The sequence below is a fragment of the Triturus cristatus genome, chromosome 6 (genome assembly GCF_964204655.1).
Source record: "Triturus cristatus chromosome 6, aTriCri1.1, whole genome shotgun sequence".
Lineage (NCBI taxonomy): Eukaryota > Metazoa > Chordata > Amphibia > Caudata > Salamandridae > Triturus > Triturus cristatus.
This window is the reverse complement of record NC_140589.1, coordinates 1,368,910,364-1,368,933,569: the sequence shown is the minus strand read 5'-3', so window position 1 is coordinate 1,368,933,569 and position 23,206 is coordinate 1,368,910,364. Positions and strand designations below refer to the sequence as shown.

General features: G+C 47.5%; 1 protein-coding gene across 1 annotated transcript in view; it reads right to left on the bottom strand.

Moving 5' to 3' along the window:
- The window catches only part of FANCL (FA complementation group L), a 433,780-nt gene that overhangs the window by 130,281 nt on the left and 280,293 nt on the right, over positions 1-23,206 (bottom strand). Inside the window, exon 9 of the mRNA XM_085612370.1 lies at positions 10,071-10,154. Coding sequence (XP_085468496.1) covers positions 10,071-10,154 — 84 coding nt within the window. The remainder of the gene's footprint in view (positions 1-10,070; positions 10,155-23,206) is intronic.

Below are 23,206 nucleotides of genomic sequence, written 5' to 3'. Positions count from 1 at the left end.
GTCTTATCCATGTTTACCACTGACCTTTTCTTGTTATTGTTATATTGGATTTATATCGCGCCCAATCACCTGCAGGTCTCTAGGCGCTCGGAAATCGATGGTATCAACAATAAACTTGGCAAAGGAACACAGTGTAAAAGACACTCCCTGGTCTAGATTACACTCAGGATTCTTCTAAACAGCAATGTTTTTAACATCTTTCTAAACCGCAGGAGGTTCCCCTCCCTGCGCAGCACCTCAGGCAGCGTGTTCCATAGTTGAGGAACTAACACAGAGAAGGCTCTTCCTCCCTTAGTTACAAGTTTGTAACGGGGACAGACCAATAGCTGAGAATCTGAGGATCTAAGTGTTCTCATTGGGCTGTACACCTCCAAACGATCTGTAATGTAGGCAGGTGCCTGACCGTAAATTGCCTTATGAGCCGTGCATAAGTTCTTAAATTCCACTCGCTCTTTAATGGGGAGCCAATGCAGGCTATGTAGCAGGGGGCAGGCCTTAGTTCTCCTTGGGAGTCTAAAAAAATAAGTCGTGCAGCGTCATTCATCACGACCTGTAATCTGTTAGTCAGAGTTTTAGGTAGGCCGAGATAGAGGGCGTTTCCGTAATCTATCCTTGAAATGACAGTTGCTGCTACGATTGAGCGCATCATCGATTACATTATTACAGTACTCCATAAATGTATTCAGTTTCCTTAGCAGACCTATTTCTGTCATATCCATGATGACTAGGTCGTCTGTGTATAAAAGGCAAGCTATATGGTACCATCGATTTTTGGGCTGAGGCCTTTTGATGTGGCTAAAACAGGCGATAGGTCAGCAATGAACAGGGAAAAGAGCAACGGGGTTAAAAGGCATCCCTGGCGCGGTCCGTTACCAATCATTTTATAGGTCACTTTTCCTTCTGTATCAGTAATTACCTGAGCCCCGTTTGTGAATGCAGACCCTATATAATAGTTAGAAGACTCTGCCATTTCAAATTTAGTCAGCGTTTCCCATAACACGTTTCGATCTACCAAACTGAATGTTGCACGGAAGTGTACAAAGCAGCAAAACAAGTTGCCCTTTTGGTCTAGGTAAGCCCGTCTACGCCCGTCCGCGCCTGGACCGCGCCCAGCGCCAGGACCCCTGGCCCCCGCAGACCCCAGCCCACCCGCCGGACGTACGACGCCGCCACCCTCAACGCACTCAACGCCGGCCGAAGCCCAGGATGCTACCGAGCCACCCCGAGACGCACCCACGGACCCTTCTGCTGCAACTCCTGCAAGTTCACCTGCATCCGGACCTGCACTACTCCAGCACCAACCAAGACCAAGACGAGCAACAGCAGCAGCCACCTGAAATGCATCCTGCTCAACACCCGCTCCGTCCACAGACACGCCGTCGAGCTCTGGAACCTGCTCGACACCACAGCCCCAGACGTCGCCTTCCTCACGGAAACCTGGATGAACGCCTCCTCAACGCCCGACATTGCCATCGCCATCCCAGACGGCTACAAGATCATCCGAAGGGACCGCATCAACCACACCGGAGGAGGCATCGCCATCATCCACAGGAACACCATCCGCATCACGACCAACACCGACGACACCCTCGCACCCGCCGAGCACCTGCACTTCCAGGTCCACATCAACCCCAAGACCACCCTCAGAGGCACCCTCATCTACAGACCCCCGGGACCTCGCACACAATTCAGCGAAGACATCGCCGACTTCATCAGCCCGCACGCCCTCCCCTCCGCTGACTACATCCTCCTCGGGGACCTCAACTTCCACCTGGAGAACAACAACGACCGCAACACCACCACCCTGCTGGACAACCTCGCCAACCTCGGACTCAAGCAGCTGGTCACCACCCCCACCCACTACGCCGGACACACACTCGACCCCGTCTTCTCATCCAGCAAGCACATCGCCTTCTGCCACGCCACCGGACTCCACTGGACGGACCACAGCTGCGTCCACTTCAGCTTCAGAAGGACCACGATCCACCACCACCAGCAACAGGTTGCACGCAGAAGCTGGAACAAGATCACAGCCGACCAGCTCGCGACCGCCCTGAGCAAGAACCCACCCACCAGCGCAACGAACCCCAGCCAAGCGGCCACCAACCTCACGAAGTGGATCAGCGACTGCGCAGACGACCTCGCCCCTCTGAAGACCCCGACTAGCAGACCCGGTAGCAAGAAAGCCCCATGGTTCACCGACAAACTCAAGAGCTCCAAGAAGAACTGCCGAGCCCTCGAGAGAACCTGGCGCAGAGACCCAACACCGGACAACATGACTGCCCTCAAGCTCGCCACCCGAAAACACCACCAACTCATCCACGCCACCAAGAAAACTGCATTCAAGGAACGACTGGACAACAACGCACACAACAGCAAGGAACTCTTCAACATCGTCAAAGAGCTCTCCAACCCCAACGCCGGTAACAACGACATCACCCCTTCACAAGACCTCTGCAACTCCCTCGCCTCCTACTTCCACAACAAGATCTCGGACATACACAACAGCTTCAGCACTCAACCGACGCACGCCACGACCGAACCACCGCCCCCCACCACCACCCTCCGCGCCTGGACCCCGATCAGCACCGAAGACACCGTCCGCACGATGAACTCCATCCACTCCGGATCTCCTACCAACCCCTGCCCTCACCACGTCTTCAACAAGGCCGACGCTGTCATCACACCCCACCTGCGGGACATCATCAACACCTCCTTCGACACCGCTACCTTCCCGGAGAGCTGGAAGCACGCCAAACTCAGCGCTCTACTAAAGAAACCATCAGCCGACCCCACCGACCTCAAGAACTACCGCCCCATCTCGCTGCTCCCGTTTCCTGCAAAAGTCATCGAGAAGACCGTCAACAAGCAGCTGGCCGCCTTCCTCGAGACGAACGGATCCCTCGACCTCTCGCAGTCTGGCTTCCGGGCCAACCACAGCACCGAGACCGCCCTGATCGCAGCCACCGATGACATCCGAGCTCTGCTTGACAACGGAGAAACAGCGGCCCTCATCCTCCTAGACCTCTCCGCGGCCTTCGACACTGTCTGCCACCGTACACTAGTGCAGCGTCTCAGCAACGTCGGAATCCAGGAGAAGGCACTGGAGTGGATCATCTCCTTCCTCGCCGGAAGGACACAGAGAGTCCGCCTCCCCCCGTTCAGATCTGAAGCCACCGAAGTCATCTGCGGCGTTCCTCAAGGCTCCTCGCTCAGTCCAACCCTCTTCAACGTGTACATGAGCCCCCTCGCAGACATCGCACGCCAGCACAACCTCAACATCATCTCCTACGCTGACGACACCCAGCTGATTCTCTCCCTCACCAACGACACCGCCACCGCCAGAGCCAACCTCCACGAAGGGATGAAAGAGGTAGCCGAATGGATGAAGAACAGCCGCCTGAAACTGAACTCGGACAAGACGGAAGTCCTCATCCTGGGATCCTCACCCTCCGCCTGGGACGACTCCTGGTGGCCCCCCGCCCTAGGCAGCACACCCAAACCAACAGACCACGCACGCAACCTGGGCTTCATCCTGGACTCCACCCTCTCCATGACCAGACAAGTCAACGCCGTCTCCTCATCATGCTTCAACATCCTGCGCATGCTACGAAAGATCTTCCGGTGGATCCCCACCGAGACCAGGAAGACGGTCACCCAGGCCCTCGTCACCAGCCGTCTGGACTACGGCAACTCCCTTTACGCCGGAACCACCGCCAAACTCCAGAAAAGACTTCAGCGGATCCAGAACGCCTCAGCACGACTCATCCTGGACATCCCCCGTCGCAGCCACATCTCCGGACACCTGAGAGACCTGCACTGGCTCCCGGTCACCAAGAGAATCACCTTCCGTCTCCTCACCCACGCACACACAGCCCTACACAACCAAGGCCCAGGATACCTCAACAGCCGCCTCAACTTCTACGCTCCCAAACGCCAGCTTCGATCGACCGGCCACGCCCTCGCCACCGTCCCCCGCATCCGAAGAGCCACCACAGGGGGACGGTCCTTCTCCTTCCTCGCCGCCAGGACGTGGAACTCCCTCCCGACCCACCTCCGCCTGACCCAGGACCACCTCGCCTTCAGGAAGCAACTCAAGACCTGGCTGTTCGAGCAGTAGCGGACCCCCCTCCCCTAGCGCCTTGAGACCCTCTGGGTGAGTAGTGCGCTATATAAATGCTTTGATTGATTGATTGATTGATTGATTTCTGTCCAAGCGACCACTGGCTAAAACAGTGATCTATTGTGGCAATCTCCTTTTCTTTTTTAAGCCCCCTTGTTGTGCTGGGGCGATAGTGTGAGAATCTGCCCATTCCATACGACTACCTGAAATTATAATTTCTCACCTGCGTCCAGAAGGCTAAACAACCTATAATTTTGGGGTTATTTGGTGTTCTCCCTCTTATGTATGGACTTCTACTGGCACCCTTCCAGTTTTGTGGCATCTGGCCTGCCACTATTATTTTCTGAAAAGACAAATAGAAATATTTTGCCCACCAATCGGCCTTTATTTTAATTATGGCGGCCGGTAGGTTTTCCGGTCTGGTCACACTTGTTAGTTTCAAGGTCAAAATACTGCATCCTTGATATTACGCACAGAGAACAGAGTTTAATATCCTCAACTACGCCCTTCCAGTCAACCACAGTCTCTTCCATCCCCTTAACTCCAGCCCCATATATTTAGTTTACATGTTCCCATGCCTCTTCCTCAACAACACGTCTCAAGTTCCCAAGCTCATTTCCTGCCCCCTGTTGGAAAAAAATCCAAAACTTTTTTTTACACTTTTTTGTTTCAATGGATTCTAGCATGTTTTGCTAGCATCACTACTTGTAAGCTCTTTGTTAGACCTGACATCCTTAGGGCGGTTTTCCCCCAACTTTTTGCTTGCCTCCCTCAATTTTCTGACCTCGTTTTTGCTGGATTTAGGACTCTGCTCTTCTTACCACTGCTAAAGTACTTGTGCTCTCTCCCCTAAGCATGGTAATACCGGTTCTTCCCCAATTGGCTCATTTAATTTATGCATTACAGGTCCCTACTAAAGTGCACTACATGTCCCCATGGCCTGTAAATTAAATGCTATTAGTGGCTTGCAGCACTGATTGTGCCACCCACATAAGTAGCAGTGGCGTCTGGTGGGGAGGGGGGGGGGGGGGGGGCGGGAATAGAAAAATAAATTAAAAATGACTTACCTTGCTGTTGGCTGCCGCATCACCTCCATCCTCTTCTGTTCCTTCAGGAAGCAGACAGCACACACAGGCTCCCCTAAGGCAATCACGATGCTGCTGTCACCATAACAACAGCGTCGTGATTGGTCAGAGCGCTGTGGTTCGGTGCTTAAACGGGGACTTTGAGTCTGTGCATGTTCTACACCCAGGCTGTACAATACAGCCGGTGGAGAGCATGCAAAGTGCGCATGACTGTTTGGCCGGCACAAGACAGCCGGCCAAACCGTCATAGGGCACTTAAGTACCACAACCACTCCTCCCCTGCAGGCTGGGACAACAGCCCAGCCCTGCAAACCTGCAACAGAAAAATAAAATGAAAATAACATAGGGTTATCATTTTATTTTTTCCACTGCTCAAAGAGTAGTAGGGCGGCACTCCTAAGCCTTAGCGAAGGAGACGCCGCTGATAAATAGCCCCTTAACCTGTTCTTAAGCCTGCTACTGCAGAGCCTGTGTGCGCAGTTTTACACTACCATGTCGACCTGCCACGTAAACCCTCATGTCAGGTCTAAATCTTCCTTTTTTATAAATGTAAGTCACCCCTAAGGTAGGGCTGTATTGCCCACAGGGCAGGGTACAATGTATTTAAAAGGCAGGATACATACTTTTAAGTTTTACATATCTTGATAGTGAAAAACCCCCAATTTCGTTTCCACTAAAGCAAGGCCTTTTTCTCCCATAGGATAAAATCGGGATTGCCTTATTACATCTTTTAAGTGTAATTTCCAATTGTGAAGAGATAGACTTTTCAAGTTTGGTGAAACTGGACTTTGGTAAATGCCACTTTTAGAATGTTGGCATCTACTTGCTTTAGCCATTTGGTGACTGCTGCCTGTCTTTGTTCAGTCTGGGTTGGGTGACAGCTGTACTTTGTGAACTCCCCCTAGACATCCACACACAAATGGCTCATCGGTGTGACTGCTGGATCTTCCTGGGAGATTAGTAGGGAGGAGCTGTGCACAGCCTTACACTAACACCTGAATAAGCTGGACCCTGTCCACACACAAAGGGCTTCATACCCCCTGGAGAGAATCTGGAGCAAGTGCAGGAAGGGTGGACCTCAGTGTGCTTCAAAGCTTTCTTGAAGTCTCTCCCATTTCAAAGGCACGACTGGGTATAAGTAGGCCTGGGCGGTAAATTCCGTTCCGCTTGCGTAATTTGCGTAATTTCGCGTTCCGCGGAGAACGCGAAATTGCTCAAAAGTCTGCATTCCGCGATTTCGCGAAATTTTTGCTTGTTCGCGTTCTCAAAACGCGTGTTCGCGAGATAATTCTCCCCGAGCATGCAAACAGCAATTGTGAACAGGAAAAAAGCATCGCGAACAAGCAATTCCGCGTGTTCGCGGAATTTCTGCGTGTTCGCGGAGATTTTTTACCGTTTCGCGTGGATTTGCGTAACGCAATTACGCAAATTCCGCCCACCCCTAGGTATAAGTACTGGACCCATGACATCACAACTCGAGTACACTGCTGGAACTGTGACCAGTAAGAAGAGGATCTGCTGTGCTGCTCAAGGACTGCCACTCTGCTGGAACTGCTGTTTGCTGAACTCTTGCCTTGCTGTGTTGCCCAACTGCCTGCTGCTCTCTCTCTCTGCCTGGGTGAGAAGGACTGGACCTGCATCACTGGAACGCAGAGTGACTCAAAGGGTTTGCTGGCTTGTCTCCTGTTGCCAAAGTCTCAAGGACACAAAAGACTTAGAAACTCCCTGTTCCAACCCGTAGGCTTGCTTGTGAGTCTGATCTGCCATCTGGTGCTACCTCAGTCCTAGACCCTTAGAAGTGGACCTAGGGGTTTGCTCCAGTAGAACTGCCGTATCCTCTACTGTGAGAGTAGAATCAACGCATCACCGCTGTAGCAGAAACCAGATCAGTGCATCACACTCGGAACCGTCATATTACACTCGGAACTACCGCTTCAGAACCGACGCATCGCTTCTACAGCGTGGGGAAACCGGCAAATCGGAACCGACGCTTCACCAATGGAACTGACGCATCGCTGCAGATGCGTGGAATTTGGAAGAACACCCCAACAGCATGGGAATCATCGACGCATCTCACTGTTGCGACCAGGATCAAGGTACTTTTGCTCTGCGGGCCCTGCATGGTTCTTCTGTCTGGCTCACACTCCATCGCGGTCGGCCTGAACTCTTGACTTTGCTCCAGTCCAACACGACCAATTAACTTTTCAAGCGCTACTTGCTTCTAAGTTCTATTTTTGCCTTTATTACACCCAAGCTAAGCCTGACTGCCCTGTGCTGATCCTTTTATCCCCCCCCCCCCCTTCGTTCTTCTTGTCCCCAGAAGCCTCTTCTTGCATCTCCCTGTTATCTGTGGGGGAAAACTACCGGGGTGAGAAGGATTGTCTCAGTACTGGCAAGGCCGGATTGCATTCTATAAAATCTGAATAGTTTAACGATAGTAGATTCAAGTCGAGCGACCGCATACTTCCATACCTCATGCTGCTTATATCCCCCTCTCTTAAGAGTGACACATCTGTCTGGGCCTGCATTGTTTGTACAATGCTGACTCACAAAATCTTTAATTGATTTTGATGAGCCACCAGGCACACTCAATGTAGGGATTTCTTTGAAGGTTATTCCTCGGGATCCCTTAGGGAGTTATTCCCAGCCTCAGACTTCTCTTCCATATGACTCCCTTCTTGTGTCTTATTTCCGACCACATTTCTTTCCCCCTTCCTGTTCTGTAAATCCAACCCGTGGCAAATTCTAAGTCTGGCAGGGGCCATTCTTGCTGAGTCTATGCTCAAGCCTCTTTCTCTTTAGGAGTCGTTTAATTATGCTGGCTCAAACAAATCCTGGCCACTACCTCACAACGTCAGCTATGGAGGGGATAGTTCCATGGTAGGCGTTATTAGAATCACAAATATTTCACATGATCCTCGTGCACTTACCTCCAGCCTCGCAGTATGTGTAGCTGATGCCGCCACCACCCTTTCACCTTCTCATGTGCCGGTAACCCTCCTTGACTCCATGTAATCCTCAGCGCGATAGGCTTCTTTCTCTCACTGCAGACTTAGTTCATTCTTTAGGCTGCGTCCAAAAGCTGACTTAAGACCCTCATGGGCAATGTGCTTGTCCTGCCGCACATCTAACTCCCCCTGGATCGCAGAGCTGGCACAGTAGCAGCATGCTTACCCCCTTAGGGACCTATATGTTGCAAACCAACCGTTAAGAAATGTCAGTGTGTCGGCCTCTCTGGTTTCCTCTCTAGTTACTTGCTGACTTTAAAGTTAGGCAGTACTTCAAGAGAGCCGACCGTATTAAACTAACCCATCGCACCCTGCTCCTAGGTTTCACTTAAAGTACTGTGTGCCTGCAGCGAAAGGAGCGTATGGGAGCAAAATGGCAAATCGCAGTTAGTGCAAGAGGTCCGCGTTCAGTTAATCTGGAGTAAAATCAGGCGCGGGCATGAGCACGGCAGTACGGTGACGTCAGGAGCACTGAACTAATAGAGATTACACTTTCACCACACAGGCTGCTGCAGGTCATTCACAAATTACCGTAATCTGGAGTATTCCCAGGGCACAAGTCCTAAAAAAAGAAGTGGGGGGGACTAACCTAGTTAATCAGTGTGCAAGTGACATCACAGCGCGTGACATCACAGCATGTGACCTCACAGCACGTGACCTCACAGGAAGTGGCATCATAAGAAGTGGCATCATAAGAAGTGGCATCATGAGAAGTGGCATCATGAGAAGTGGCATCATGAGAAGTGGCATCATGAGAAGTGGCATCATGAGAAGTGGCATCATGTGAAGTGGCATCATGAGAAGTGGCATCATGAGAAGTGGCATCAGATCTTAAGTCCTCACATATATGTTTAACATGTCGATCATGAGTACATTTGAGCGCATTTTGAGTTTACAGGGAAACCCTCCCCATTTAGGCAGAAGACTCACACTTTTGTAGGCTACACATAAAACAATGTTGCCTTTTGTCAGCATAAACTTCCTCTACCCATAGTGCTTTACAAGAAAAAATTGTGATATTCAAATTATTACAATGCCTCCTCAGGGGTAGTAAGCACTATATACATGCTATTTATTTTGTGTACATACTGGGAAAGACCAACACATCTGACATTCTTACAGGCTCATGACTGCTGCCAGCCAGGAGACTCAAACAAAAGGAGGCCTGATGATCCCTCAGATTCGGCCTTTGTTATGGGCCCAGCAGAAGTCTGAACTAAGAAAGAGCCCTCCCTGCCTGCACGTTGTTGCGGATCGAAAGTAGACAATAACTTGCAGGCGCAGCTGAATGTGTGGAAATTACACCGGGACGAATTCAGAATATTTTTCAATGGGGCCCAACTTCTTGGCAGGGTGGACGGTGCCCACCCTGTAAAAATAGTGGGTGGACGCCGTCCACCCGCTTGTGCCCCCGACTTGTGCCCTGAGTATTCTTACCTCTCAGAACAGGCTCCTCAGTTGGTAAACAATGGAAAATCAAGTAAACCTGAAATTCGCATGCCCAAAGTGAAAGGGCGCAAAAGTGAAACCACTGGTATTTTCCACGTTTGATTTTGAAGGAGCTTAGCTACTACTATCTGTGGGTCTTTTACTTGTAGTAGATGTATTACTATTTAGAGCTGCTTGTTATCACTTTACAGGCTTATTGTGCAAATTAGTAGCTTTGGGATAAGAGCCCTGAAGCTAATGCACAATGTAAATCGCTAAAATAAAAAATAAATAATATTAAACCTAAAGATTAATGCAGTTGAAAGTGACAAACCTAATGAAAATATGACATATGGTTGGTAGATCTAAAAGGAACACTGCTGTGTGAATATTCAATGAAAAATTACCAAAATTCAAAGTGCGTACCGTGGTCAGCTCCCAGGAAGTAGCACTCAGGAAGCATGGTGGGGTGCCTTGGATCCACGTTTATACTTATAGAAACATTATTTCCTGCAAAAAGAAATACAACAGAAGTTAAACCATGTGAGTGCAAAACAAATAAGAATAGAGCACTTCTGCAAGAACAAACAAATGGATAATTTTATAATAGATGGTAAGCGTGTCTATGGCACATACATGTGTCCAGTGTCGTTCAAATACTAACCGACTTCTTCAATAACCTGGCCTATGTACGTAGTACTTCCAAAGGCATGGAATTCTATGCACTATGAAAAGTAGAAAGAGATACTTTGCTCACTCCGGCTCTTGAAAGGATGGGTGGACCTCCTCTTTCAGAACCTCGTAGGGACCTCCTGAAGACAAAGTCATGGACTCCCCTCCTCTACAGATCTGTCTGTTCATTTTCAGGCCCACTTCTGCAACTGCTAGGGTTTGTTATTTGACAACAAGCGGCTAAGATTTTTGCCTTTTTCGGTCTGGTGTTAGCCAAGACCTTTTGATTTTACTAAAATTATATGTATGCCACCTCTTTTCATCCATTGGTCTGTTTATTTTTCATTCACATTTTGCTTCCACCAACTACAGCACACAGAATGGGGCAGGGGGTCAGCCTACTTATGCCACTAGTTTACTTCACTTTCAATGACTGCATTTTGCTCTCTCACAAGCATCTCTGCACATCAGTATAATTACTTTAGTGTTGCTGTTGTGTCTAGAGCCTGATTTGATAGTAGAACGCTTTTTAAGCGAACACAGGACACATCCCAGCTTTATTTGTTCCAATCTCCTGCCAATGCTGTTGTAAATTCCTTTTGAAGCAGCCTCTGTTTACCTGACTGCTGCTATTTCACTAGTCTGAAAAAGTTGTTGGGAACAGTGTCTTTCGAAAAACAACGTTACAACAAACAAATGATGGACGGAATGCTGACAATGCAAACATTCTCCCCCAGTCAAGAGATCTGGGTTAAATCCATCGTTCTTTTGCCCACTACACCACCCCAGTTTAGACATGGCCATATGCAAATCAGTCTTGACCCTGTGCCTCATGGGAACAGTCCAGCCCGAACTGCCAAGCCATGTCTTCCCTGGACCGGAATCAAGCATCCTAGGACCGGTTTCTGGCTATCAGCCGTCATCAGCCAGGATAGCTTGACTCCAGTGGCGTAGTGAGCACGGGTCCCACGTCTGGGAATACCCATCCCACTTAGGGCGAAAAGCGTTACAACAAACAAATGATGGACGGAATGCTGACAATGCAAACATTCTCCCCCAGTCAAGAGATCTGGGTTAAATCCATCGTTCTTTTGCCCACTACACCACCCCAGTTTAGACATGGCCATATGCAAATCAGTCTTGACCCTGTGCCTCATGGGAACAGTCCAGCCCGAACTGCCAAGCCATGTCTTCCCTGGACCGGAATCAAGCATCCTAGGACCGGTTTCTGGCTATCAGCCGTCATCAGCCAGGATAGCTTGACTCCAGTGGCGTAGTGAGCACGGGTCCCACGTCTGGGAATACCCATCCCACTTAGGGCGAAAAGCGTTACAACAAACAAATGATGGACGGAATGCTGACAATGCAAACATTCTCCCCCAGTCAAGAGATCTGGGTTAAATCCATCGTTCTTTTGCCCACTACACCACCCCAGTTTAGACATGGCCATATGCAAATCAGTCTTGACCCTGTGCCTCATGGGAACAGTCCAGCCCGAACTGCCAAGCCATGTCTTCCCTGGACCGGAATCAAGCATCCTAGGACCGGTTTCTGGCTATCAGCCGTCATCAGCCAGGATAGCTTGACTCCAGTGGCGTAGTGAGCACGGGTCCCACGTCTGGGAATACCCATCCCACTTAGGGCGAAAAGCGTTACAACAAACAAATGATGGACGGAATGCTGACAATGCAAACATTCTCCCCCAGTCAAGAGATCTGGGTTAAATCCATCGTTCTTTTGCCCACTACACCACCCCAGTTTAGACATGGCCATATGCAAATCAGTCTTGACCCTGTGCCTCATGGGAACAGTCCAGCCCGAACTGCCAAGCCATGTCTTCCCTGGACCGGAATCAAGCATCCTAGGACCGGTTTCTGGCTATCAGCCGTCATCAGCCAGGATAGCTTGACTCCAGTGGCGTAGTGAGCACGGGTCCCACGTCTGGGAATACCCATCCCACTTAGGGCGAAAAGCGTTACAACAAACAAATGATGGACGGAATGCTGACAATGCAAACATTCTCCCCCAGTCAAGAGATCTGGGTTAAATCCATCGTTCTTTTGCCCACTACACCACCCCAGTTTAGACATGGCCATATGCAAATCAGTCTTGACCCTGTGCCTCATGGGAACAGTCCAGCCCGAACTGCCAAGCCATGTCTTCCCTGGACCGGAATCAAGCATCCTAGGACCGGTTTCTGGCTATCAGCCGTCATCAGCCAGGATAGCTTGACTCCAGTGGCGTAGTGAGCACGGGTCCCACGTCTGGGAATACCCATCCCACTTAGGGCGAAAAGCGTTACAACAAACAAATGATGGACGGAATGCTGACAATGCAAACATTCTCCCCCAGTCAAGAGATCTGGGTTAAATCCATCGTTCTTTTGCCCACTACACCACCCCAGTTTAGACATGGCCATATGCAAATCAGTCTTGACCCTGTGCCTCATGGGAACAGTCCAGCCCGAACTGCCAAGCCATGTCTTCCCTGGACCGGAATCAAGCATCCTAGGACCGGTTTCTGGCTATCAGCCGTCATCAGCCAGGATAGCTTGACTCCAGTGGCGTAGTGAGCACGGGTCCCACGTCTGGGAATACCCATCCCACTTAGGGCGAAAAGCGTTACAACAAACAAATGATGGACGGAATGCTGACAATGCAAACATTCTCCCCCAGTCAAGAGATCTGGGTTAAATCCATCGTTCTTTTGCCCACTACACCACCCCAGTTTAGACATGGCCATATGCAAATCAGTCTTGACCCTGTGCCTCATGGGAACAGTCCAGCCCGAACTGCCAAGCCATGTCTTCCCTGGACCGGAATCAAGCATCCTAGGACCGGTTTCTGGCTATCAGCCGTCATCAGCCAGGATAGCTTGACTCCAGTGGCGTAGTGAGCACGGGTCCCACGTCTGGGAATACCCATCCCACTTAGGGCGAAAAGCGTTACAACAAACAAATGATGGACGGAATGCTGACAATGCAAACATTCTCCCCCAGTCAAGAGATCTGGGTTAAATCCATCGTTCTTTTGCCCACTACACCACCCCAGTTTAGACATGGCCATATGCAAATCAGTCTTGACCCTGTGCCTCATGGGAACAGTCCAGCCCGAACTGCCAAGCCATGTCTTCCCTGGACCGGAATCAAGCATCCTAGGACCGGTTTCTGGCTATCAGCCGTCATCAGCCAGGATAGCTTGACTCCAGTGGCGTAGTGAGCACGGGTCCCACGTCTGGGAATACCCATCCCACTTAGGGCGAAAAGCGTTACAACAAACAAATGATGGACGGAATGCTGACAATGCAAACATTCTCCCCCAGTCAAGAGATCTGGGTTAAATCCATCGTTCTTTTGCCCACTACACCACCCCAGTTTAGACATGGCCATATGCAAATCAGTCTTGACCCTGTGCCTCATGGGAACAGTCCAGCCCGAACTGCCAAGCCATGTCTTCCCTGGACCGGAATCAAGCATCCTAGGACCGGTTTCTGGCTATCAGCCGTCATCAGCCAGGATAGCTTGACTCCAGTGGCGTAGTGAGCACGGGTCCCACGTCTGGGAATACCCATCCCACTTAGGGCGAAAAGCGTTACAACAAACAAATGATGGACGGAATGCTGACAATGCAAACATTCTCCCCCAGTCAAGAGATCTGGGTTAAATCCATCGTTCTTTTGCCCACTACACCACCCCAGTTTAGACATGGCCATATGCAAATCAGTCTTGACCCTGTGCCTCATGGGAACAGTCCAGCCCGAACTGCCAAGCCATGTCTTCCCTGGACCGGAATCAAGCATCCTAGGACCGGTTTCTGGCTATCAGCCGTCATCAGCCAGGATAGCTTGACTCCAGTGGCGTAGTGAGCACGGGTCCCACGTCTGGGAATACCCATCCCACTTAGGGCGAAAAGCGTTACAACAAACAAATGATGGACGGAATGCTGACAATGCAAACATTCTCCCCCAGTCAAGAGATCTGGGTTAAATCCATCGTTCTTTTGCCCACTACACCACCCCAGTTTAGACATGGCCATATGCAAATCAGTCTTGACCCTGTGCCTCATGGGAACAGTCCAGCCCGAACTGCCAAGCCATGTCTTCCCTGGACCGGAATCAAGCATCCTAGGACCGGTTTCTGGCTATCAGCCGTCATCAGCCAGGATAGCTTGACTCCAGTGGCGTAGTGAGCACGGGTCCCACGTCTGGGAATACCCATCCCACTTAGGGCGAAAAGCGTTACAACAAACAAATGATGGACGGAATGCTGACAATGCAAACATTCTCCCCCAGTCAAGAGATCTGGGTTAAATCCATCGTTCTTTTGCCCACTACACCACCCCAGTTTAGACATGGCCATATGCAAATCAGTCTTGACCCTGTGCCTCATGGGAACAGTCCAGCCCGAACTGCCAAGCCATGTCTTCCCTGGACCGGAATCAAGCATCCTAGGACCGGTTTCTGGCTATCAGCCGTCATCAGCCAGGATAGCTTGACTCCAGTGGCGTAGTGAGCACGGGTCCCACGTCTGGGAATACCCATCCCACTTAGGGCGAAAAGCGTTACAACAAACAAATGATGGACGGAATGCTGACAATGCAAACATTCTCCCCCAGTCAAGAGATCTGGGTTAAATCCATCGTTCTTTTGCCCACTACACCACCCCAGTTTAGACATGGCCATATGCAAATCAGTCTTGACCCTGTGCCTCATGGGAACAGTCCAGCCCGAACTGCCAAGCCATGTCTTCCCTGGACCGGAATCAAGCATCCTTTGCATTTCGAAAAACAACAGCAATACAAACAGCTCACACGAACACTGAATACTAGCTTGTAAGAAATTGTGTTACTGGTTCAGGGGGGTGAAATACTACTCAAGCAGCAACCACAATCCTTGTCTCGGTGACGCCCTAGCAGCTGGGCACAGAGCAGTCAGGCTTAACTTAGAGGTAATGTGTAAAGTAGTATGCTGCAGTCCAAACAGTAATAAAGTGTAACACAACACAAGAAAACTCCCACATCACGTAGGTAAAACAGAATAAAATGTAATAAATAAAATAAGACCAAAATGACAAAAATCAAATCAGTAGAACAGGAGATCGCTTTAAAGATTTAAGTGAAAATAGCACCAAAAAGCACAAACTGTCAATTGTAGTTATCTGGTCGCGCTCAACCAGGACAAAGTCACAAGTTGAGACCAACCGCGATGGAGCGCTGGCCGGCTACCGGAACCCAGTTAGGCCAGCAGAACAAAATACCTTAAATCCTGGTTGCGGAGCGTTGCTGAGTACCGTGGTGAGGATGTGTTGCACAGCAGTGGGACCTAGGAGCTGCAAAGCTGCAATGGGAAGTCCTTCATCGTATTCGAGGATGCCATCAATGACGCGCTTGCCATTCTAAGTCCTACATCAAATATGCGTTGTACACTGGGTGGTTCCCAAGAAGTTGTGGGGCTTGGTTTGTGGAGTCCGGCGTCGTTGACAAGGATGGCGTCAATTCGGGGCCTGCGATGCGAAGGCTTGCGTAGAGGATGCACTGCGCAGCAGCAGCAGTTCAGTGGAAGCTGTCGGCTGCAATGCAAGATCCTGCATCAGGAAATCGTGGCATAGCGGTCATGATGTGGAGTTTTGCAAGGCAATACTTTACGGAGCGTCGGTTCTGCTGGGCCCCAGATGGGCCGATAGAGCACCTTCAAGTCAAGGTGCTAGGTTCAAGATTGTTGCATCCTGTTCTGTACCCGAGGCTCTGACCAGAAGGCCAGCCAACTAGCCGTTGGAGTCACTCTGATGGTCCTGGGTTCAAGATGCAGTTCCAGTTCTCCTAACTCAGGCAGAAGAGCAGCACATCAGTCCTTTTTCTGTGTCTTCAACTGCTCCAGATGTGTACTGAAGAGTTGGTCTAAGAGTCCAATATGTATACCTGATGCACACTTTGAAGTAGGAGAGGTTTCTAGACACTGAGGTGTCAGGCATCTCCTTCCTCCCTGCTCTGTCCCCATCTTGTCTGGGGACACAAAAGACTAGTGACAAATCTTTAGTGAGAGAGCAGAGGCAGAGCCTTTGGGATCTGTAAATGTGGTAGGTGGGAGCCTCTCCTCCTCGTTAAGTCAGAGTGACCCATCCTGCCAATACCTAGCTTCCCTTTGTCTCACTGTCTGGCAGCAAAACAAAAAAACAACTGCCAGCTACACCTAATCATGTGAACTAGGTTGCAGATAGCTGACACAAAATAGTTAGGAAAAGACAATGCCAACTTTCTAAAAGTAAGTACGAAAGTAGCGAATGCACTCCTTCCCTTAATGTATAGGTTCATTTTTGCTTAGACTGCCAAGTGAGAGCGTGCACACAGCGCTGTGCTTCGTCCAAACACAGCATATCGAAGATACTTAACAAAGGGTGCAACCTTGGTGCACCCAGCTGTAGCACTGCTGGAATAAGGAAAATGTTCCTATGAAGTACGATTTTTCATCCACGTAAACCAAATTGATCAAAAGTATACCAAACATTGTACCATTCTTGTGTAATCCTTATCTTTGAATTTTTAGAATCACTCCGGAGACAGCTGTCTTCAACCATCGTATTTTATTATCACATTTTCATATGCCTTCTGTAGCCCATCCAGGCTTTAACATTAGCACGTGCGGTCAACTTTACAGCGGACTCTTTAAAACACCCAATGCATTTCGAACCACTCGGTTCTTCGTCAGGGGTCACTGTAATTGATTAAAAAAACTGCTCAGCCAACCACTCATACATGAAAATAAAACAGAAAAAAAGATGCCTTTAAATGCAGAAAACAACCCTAAACTCTTCACAAGCTAACTCCCCTATGCCACCCTTCTAAATCCCCTCGTGAATCCATGTACTAAGAACAATTAAAAATTAATACACTTAACAACCCCTCCACGTTACAAACACACAAAACAAAATTGTGCCCATTTATCTGTAGATAAACAAAAGCCATTAATTTTGCATCCCTCCATATTCAAAAGTCGGCACTATTCCACCTCCCCCCATCAATTCACATACCGATCAAAACCAAAGTAAACTTCACAAACTAATTACCTCTTGAGAGCCGTGACCGGCAGTCTGACCTGATCGTGCCTTCTTTCGTGTACAAAAAAACGCTGCCTTTCAACCTCCCTAGGAATCCATTTTTATAAGTAACTCCCACACGTGCCCCCAATCCCAAAACCCAATTTGCTAATTGAAACAAGACCTATGACGTGCTCTAACTCGTGCTCACACTTAGTGTTAAACCAGTTTCTCCTATAAATCCCATAATGCACTATCTCCCTAAAACAAAAACGTGTGGCCCAACCAAGATTATTCACCCACAATGTACAATCCGCTGCATACATTTACGGAAACATAAATATGAAACAGAAATATCTTTGAGGAAACATTACTGCGGAAAACGTCATGCTTAAATAAACAAACTCAAAACGAAAGCAAAATAATCAAATTCAAAGTCATAGCTTGTGAAGCATCCTTGGAGTGCTTAATGTGGCTGTCTCTCCAATCTGGTGTTATACATAATGTTCCATAAGTAGAATCCTCTCGAAGTTTTGATCTTGCACTGTCTCCAAAGTGATGCTTGTCAGTATTCGATTGTCTTTTCAATTATTTTGTGAAACATGGTGGGGTACAAACTCGCAAGGGGACGATTTAAATTGCAAAGCAAGTACGAAAGTAGCGAATGCACTCCTTCCCCTAATGTATAGGTTAATTTTTGCTTAGACTGCCAAGTGAGAGCATGCACACAGCGCTGTGCTTCGTCCAAACACAGCATATCGAAGATACTTAACAAGGGGTGCAACCTTGGTGCACCCAGCTGTAGCACTGCTGGAATAAGGAAAATGTTCCTATGAAGTACGATTTTTCATCCACGTAAACCAAATTGATCAAAAGTATACCAAACATTGTACCATTCTTGTGTAATCCTTATCTTTGAATTTTTAGAATCACTCCGGAGACAGCTGTCTTGAACCATCGTATTTTATTATCACATTTTCATATGCCTTCTGTAGCCCATCCAGGCTTTAACATTAGCACGTGCGGTCAACTTTACAGCGGACTCTTTAAAACACCCAATGCATTTCGAACCACTCGGTTCTTCGTCAGGGGTCACTGTAATAGATTGAAAAAAACTGCTCAGCCAACCACTCATACATGAAAATAAAACAGAAAAAAAGATGCCTTTAAATGCAGAAAACAACCCTAAACTCTTCACAAGCTAACTCCCCTATGCCACCCTTTTTTGTACACGAAAGAAGGCACGATCAGGTCAGACTGCCGGTCACGGCTCTCAAGAGGTAATTAGTTTGTGAAGTTTACTTTGGTTTTGATCGGTATGTGAACTGATGGGGGGAGGTGGAATAGTGCCGACTTTTGAATATGGAGGGATGCAAAATTAATGGCTTTTGTTTATCTACAGATAAATGGGCACAATTTTGTTTTGTGTGTTTGTAACGTGGAGGGGTTGTTAAGTGTATTAATTTTTAATTGTTCTTAGTACATGGATTCACGAGGGGATTTAGAAGGGTGGCATAGGGGAGTTAGCTTGTGAAGAGTTTAGGGTTGTTTTCTGCATTTAAAGGCATCTTTTTTTCTGTTTTATTTTCATGTATGAGTGGTTGGCTGAGCAGTTTTTTTCAATCTATTACAGTGACCCCTGACGAAGAACCGAGTGGTTCGAAATGCATTGGGTGTTTTAAAGAGTCCGCTGTAAAGTTGACCGCACGTGCTAATGTTAAAGCCTGGATGGGCTACAGAAGGCATATGAAAATGTGATAATAAAATACGTTGGTTCAAGACAGCTGTCTCCGGAGTGATTCTAAAAATTCAAAGATAAGGATTACACAAGAATGGTACAATGTTTGGTATACTTTTGATCAATTTGGTTTACGTGGATGAAAAATCGTACTTCATAGGAACATTTTCCTTATTCCAGCAGTGCTACAGCTGGGTGCACCAAGGTTGCACCCTTTGTTAAGTAACTTTCTAAAAGTGCCATTTTCAGAATTGTGACTTAAAATCAGACTTTGCCATTAAAGAGGTTTTTAATTCACAATTCCATAGACCGCAAACTCGATATTCCTATCTGCTTTCAATTGAAAGTTACCATTTATGTTTGCAATAAGGGAACCCCAATGTAATCATGTGAGAAAGGTAGGCTTCCCAGTAGTGAAAAGCGAATTTAGGAGTTTTTCATTATTAGGACATGTAAAACTTAAAGGCGCACGTCCAACTTTTAAAATACACTGCACACTGCCCTATGGGCTGCGCAGGGCTTATCTGGGGGGTGACTTATGTGTATTAAAAAGAAAGGCTTGGCCTTGCAAAAGGTGTACCTTGCTACATATAAATGGCAGTTTAAAACTGCACACACAGGTTGCTATGGCTGGCCAGAGACATGTTTAAAGGGCTACTTAGGTTGGTGGCAAAATCAGTGATGTAGGCCCACTAGTAGCATTTAACTTACAGGCCCTGGATACATATAGTACCACTTTTTCTAGGGACTTGCAAGTAAATTAAGTGTGCCGATTGGGTAGAAGTCAAATTCACCATTTTTAAAGGAGATACCACAAGCACTTTAGCACTGGTGAAGTGAAAGAGTCCATAGGCAAACAAATTCAGCATAAATTAGAAGAGTGAAGGCTAAATGTATTGAGATAAGACCACCCTAAGGCTGAAAAGTCTAAAAAAGTTAATGAGTGGGTTCTATCTTTGTAGCCCTAAATGTCTCTGTCTTCTTTCTTCCTTCCTTCTTGCCTTGCATTCTATTTACATTCTTGCTTTTTGTTCTTTCCTTCCCTAGCTTTCTTGCCTTTTTTCTTTCATGCCATCTTTCTTGCCTTCTTTCTCAAAGGCAAGAGGCTGACAGCCAATGCCAGACATTTGGCTTCTTTAGGTTTGTGTTAGCAAAGACCTTTTGATTTTGCGAAACTAGGTGTATAACATAGTTACTTATGGGAGTTTTCAGACAGACTTCCTCCATTAGTCTGTGGTTGTCATCCACATTTTTCTTCCACCCACTCCAGCATGTATCAAGGGGCAATGCATCCGCCCACTTCAGCCATTGGCTGACTCCAAAAGGAATTACGTCATGGTTCCCTTTCACAAGAAGCACATCCACATACTAAGTAGCTCCCTTCAGCACTAGGGAGTACTATGGCAAGGTGTGCTTTTTGAGATCAAAACACATTTTTGCTAGTAGCCAATGATTTTGTTTAGATTTATGAAAGCCCGACAGCTTCCGGAAGACTAAACTTTTGCAAAAACCATGAAAAAACAAGTATTTCCAAAAGGATGGCGGCCAACACAAGACCTATTGGCTTTGTCAATGCTTATTGTCAGTTGGGGCCTCATACTTCGCTGCCAGTTGTATGGCTTACTGCATGAATCCCTCTAGCCTACAGACTGAGCTACACTAACTAGAAATCAGAGGAACTCACTGGTGAAGTGGCCCCTGTCTCTAACAGCACAAACAGGCGAAATGAAGGGGAAGGTAAAATCCAAGTGACAGGCACATGCCAACAAATTGTGTTTGAAGAGGTCGTAGCAAGTGAAGCCTCAATCCCTATAACAAGCAATGGCAAAGACAAAACGTCTGTTTTTTACTGTGGCAATGTATATACACAGGCATTTAAAAATACTGATAACATGTGCAACATGCATAAACTCGGTTTATCACATTAAAATCTGACCTAATGACTTTTCCAAAGCTGGGAAAAAAAGTGGCAAAAATGCATACAGAAAATGAAGGATATGATGCAACAGCTAGTGAGATGATCGATTGTACTTTTCAGATGTAAAATAGCCCTTCAACCTGGAAAACAGAATGATACACCAAACAGCTGAAATCATTCGGCGATAGGGTAATATTCCTCTAGATTGAGCCAACGCCCCTCTATAAATATTTTAAAGGATCGATTACAATTAGGGTTATTTTTTTGATCTTTCCGTCTGCATTTATCCATTTTTTTTGTGCTAATTTTATCTGTATTTATCCATATTTATTTTGGGCTTTGTGAAAAAATGAAGCTGAAACTAGTATACCACATTTACTTAACTGATAAAGGTGCACTGATGCTTGAATGCCTGACAGGTTTCAATAATATGAACAACCTCAGATGATAAATCAATGCCATTTATATGAAAACATGCAAATGTTAGTATCACCCTTGTGCCTATCTACAGCTGTTTAAGCCTCTTTACTAAAATCTTTCTTTTTTTAACACCTTTACTTGTCACTCAGCAAAGTTATTGGTCTGGCAGTCATGGCTGACAACATGTAGAATCACTCAAAACGCAACCCAATGTCCGTTTTTATCTGCATTAAAAAATATATACAGAAAGGAAAATAAAGGGTTTTCTATCTGTGTTTACCTGTAAAAATCAGTAAAACCGGAAAACACGGAGCCATATTTACAATGTATCTACAGACAGATGTACTGTCAAGCCACTCTTAAAAGTGAAGGCATGGACTGAAGAGACATGTTTTTTTCCGGCAGACAGCATCCCAGGAGGCAGAAACTTTCTGAAGAGCACCAAAGTGAGTTGCAGCTACCTATATATTCTGCCACCGGGTCCATGCTACATGATAAAAGAGAATGAGAAACCTAGCCCTTAACGGAGGAGGCCTTTAACCCCTTCAGAGCGGCGCGGATTACCGCGCTGTGCTTAAGGGTTCTTGCGCGGGCGGGGCCGTGACGGAGTGGTTCCATCATCCGCACAGCGCGACCGACGTGCGTGACGGAACCACTCCGTCACGCGCATCGAAGGGGTTAAGTATAAGACTTATTCCAATTCAGAATGTGTCTACGGGTAATGGAAGAAAAATGTCTCTTACTACGTATGCCTTAACCTAGTGCTTTTTAACTAGGCTTGAAAGATGGTTGAATGAAAGCTTGATGCTTGGAGTATAGCAAGTCCACATCATTATTATTATTTTTTTAATATATATTTTTATTGTTTTATACCACACAAACAATTGCATTCGGTATCAAAGTACAGTTACAGTCACAACAGCAGGCTATGAAACTGACTCATTGCTGAGGCTTGCCTTACACATCAGACAAATCACGTGTAGGAGAAGAAAGTACGCTGCGTAATATTTAGTCAAGCCTGAGTCGTCGTATTAACAAACGGATCTTATGCAATAAACCGGCCTGTCATTGGCATATAACTATAGCTATTCATTCAACATGAGTCTATTAACACGAAATGCAATCCCTATTACCTCCCTCTTATCCCTCCTCCCTCCCCCTTGGCATAACAACTATATGTGATCAATGGTGGAAACAAGTCACAGCTGTGTCAGTAGCAAATGAGTACAAAACAGCAAACAAGAATGCAATTCTCTACCGTCAGAGGTAGTTCCCATGTGAAATTCCAATTCAGTCGTTCCCCTAGGGAGGTGTACCCCCTCGGGGTGGTGCCTCTGGTTCTGACGCGTCCGACTCCACGTCAGAGTCGGTATCCGGGATTTTCAGCAAATGCACCAGTCCCTCCCAAGCCCTTGCCAATTCTAATGCCCTGTCACTGTGAGTGCGGGCCGCCAGCTGTAACCTCGTGGACGCTTTGCATTCCGCCCATTTAACAAACTCAGTGCGCCATCTCTGAAAACTAGGGCCCTTCTTGGCCTTCTAGTGAGCTGTAATCTCCCGCTTCGCCAGCAAAAGCCCCAAATCTATAAACTTACTCGTTACTTTATTCCTAGAGGTATGGGGAAATCAATGTAGCAAACAGAGGCCTATAGTGGATTCTATGTCCCTGTCCGTGACAACATGCAGCAGTGTGACCACCTCCTCCCAATATGTTCCAAGTTGAGGACAGCTCCACATCATGTGGCAAAAATCTGCTCCAACCGTGCTGCAGCGCGTGCACATTG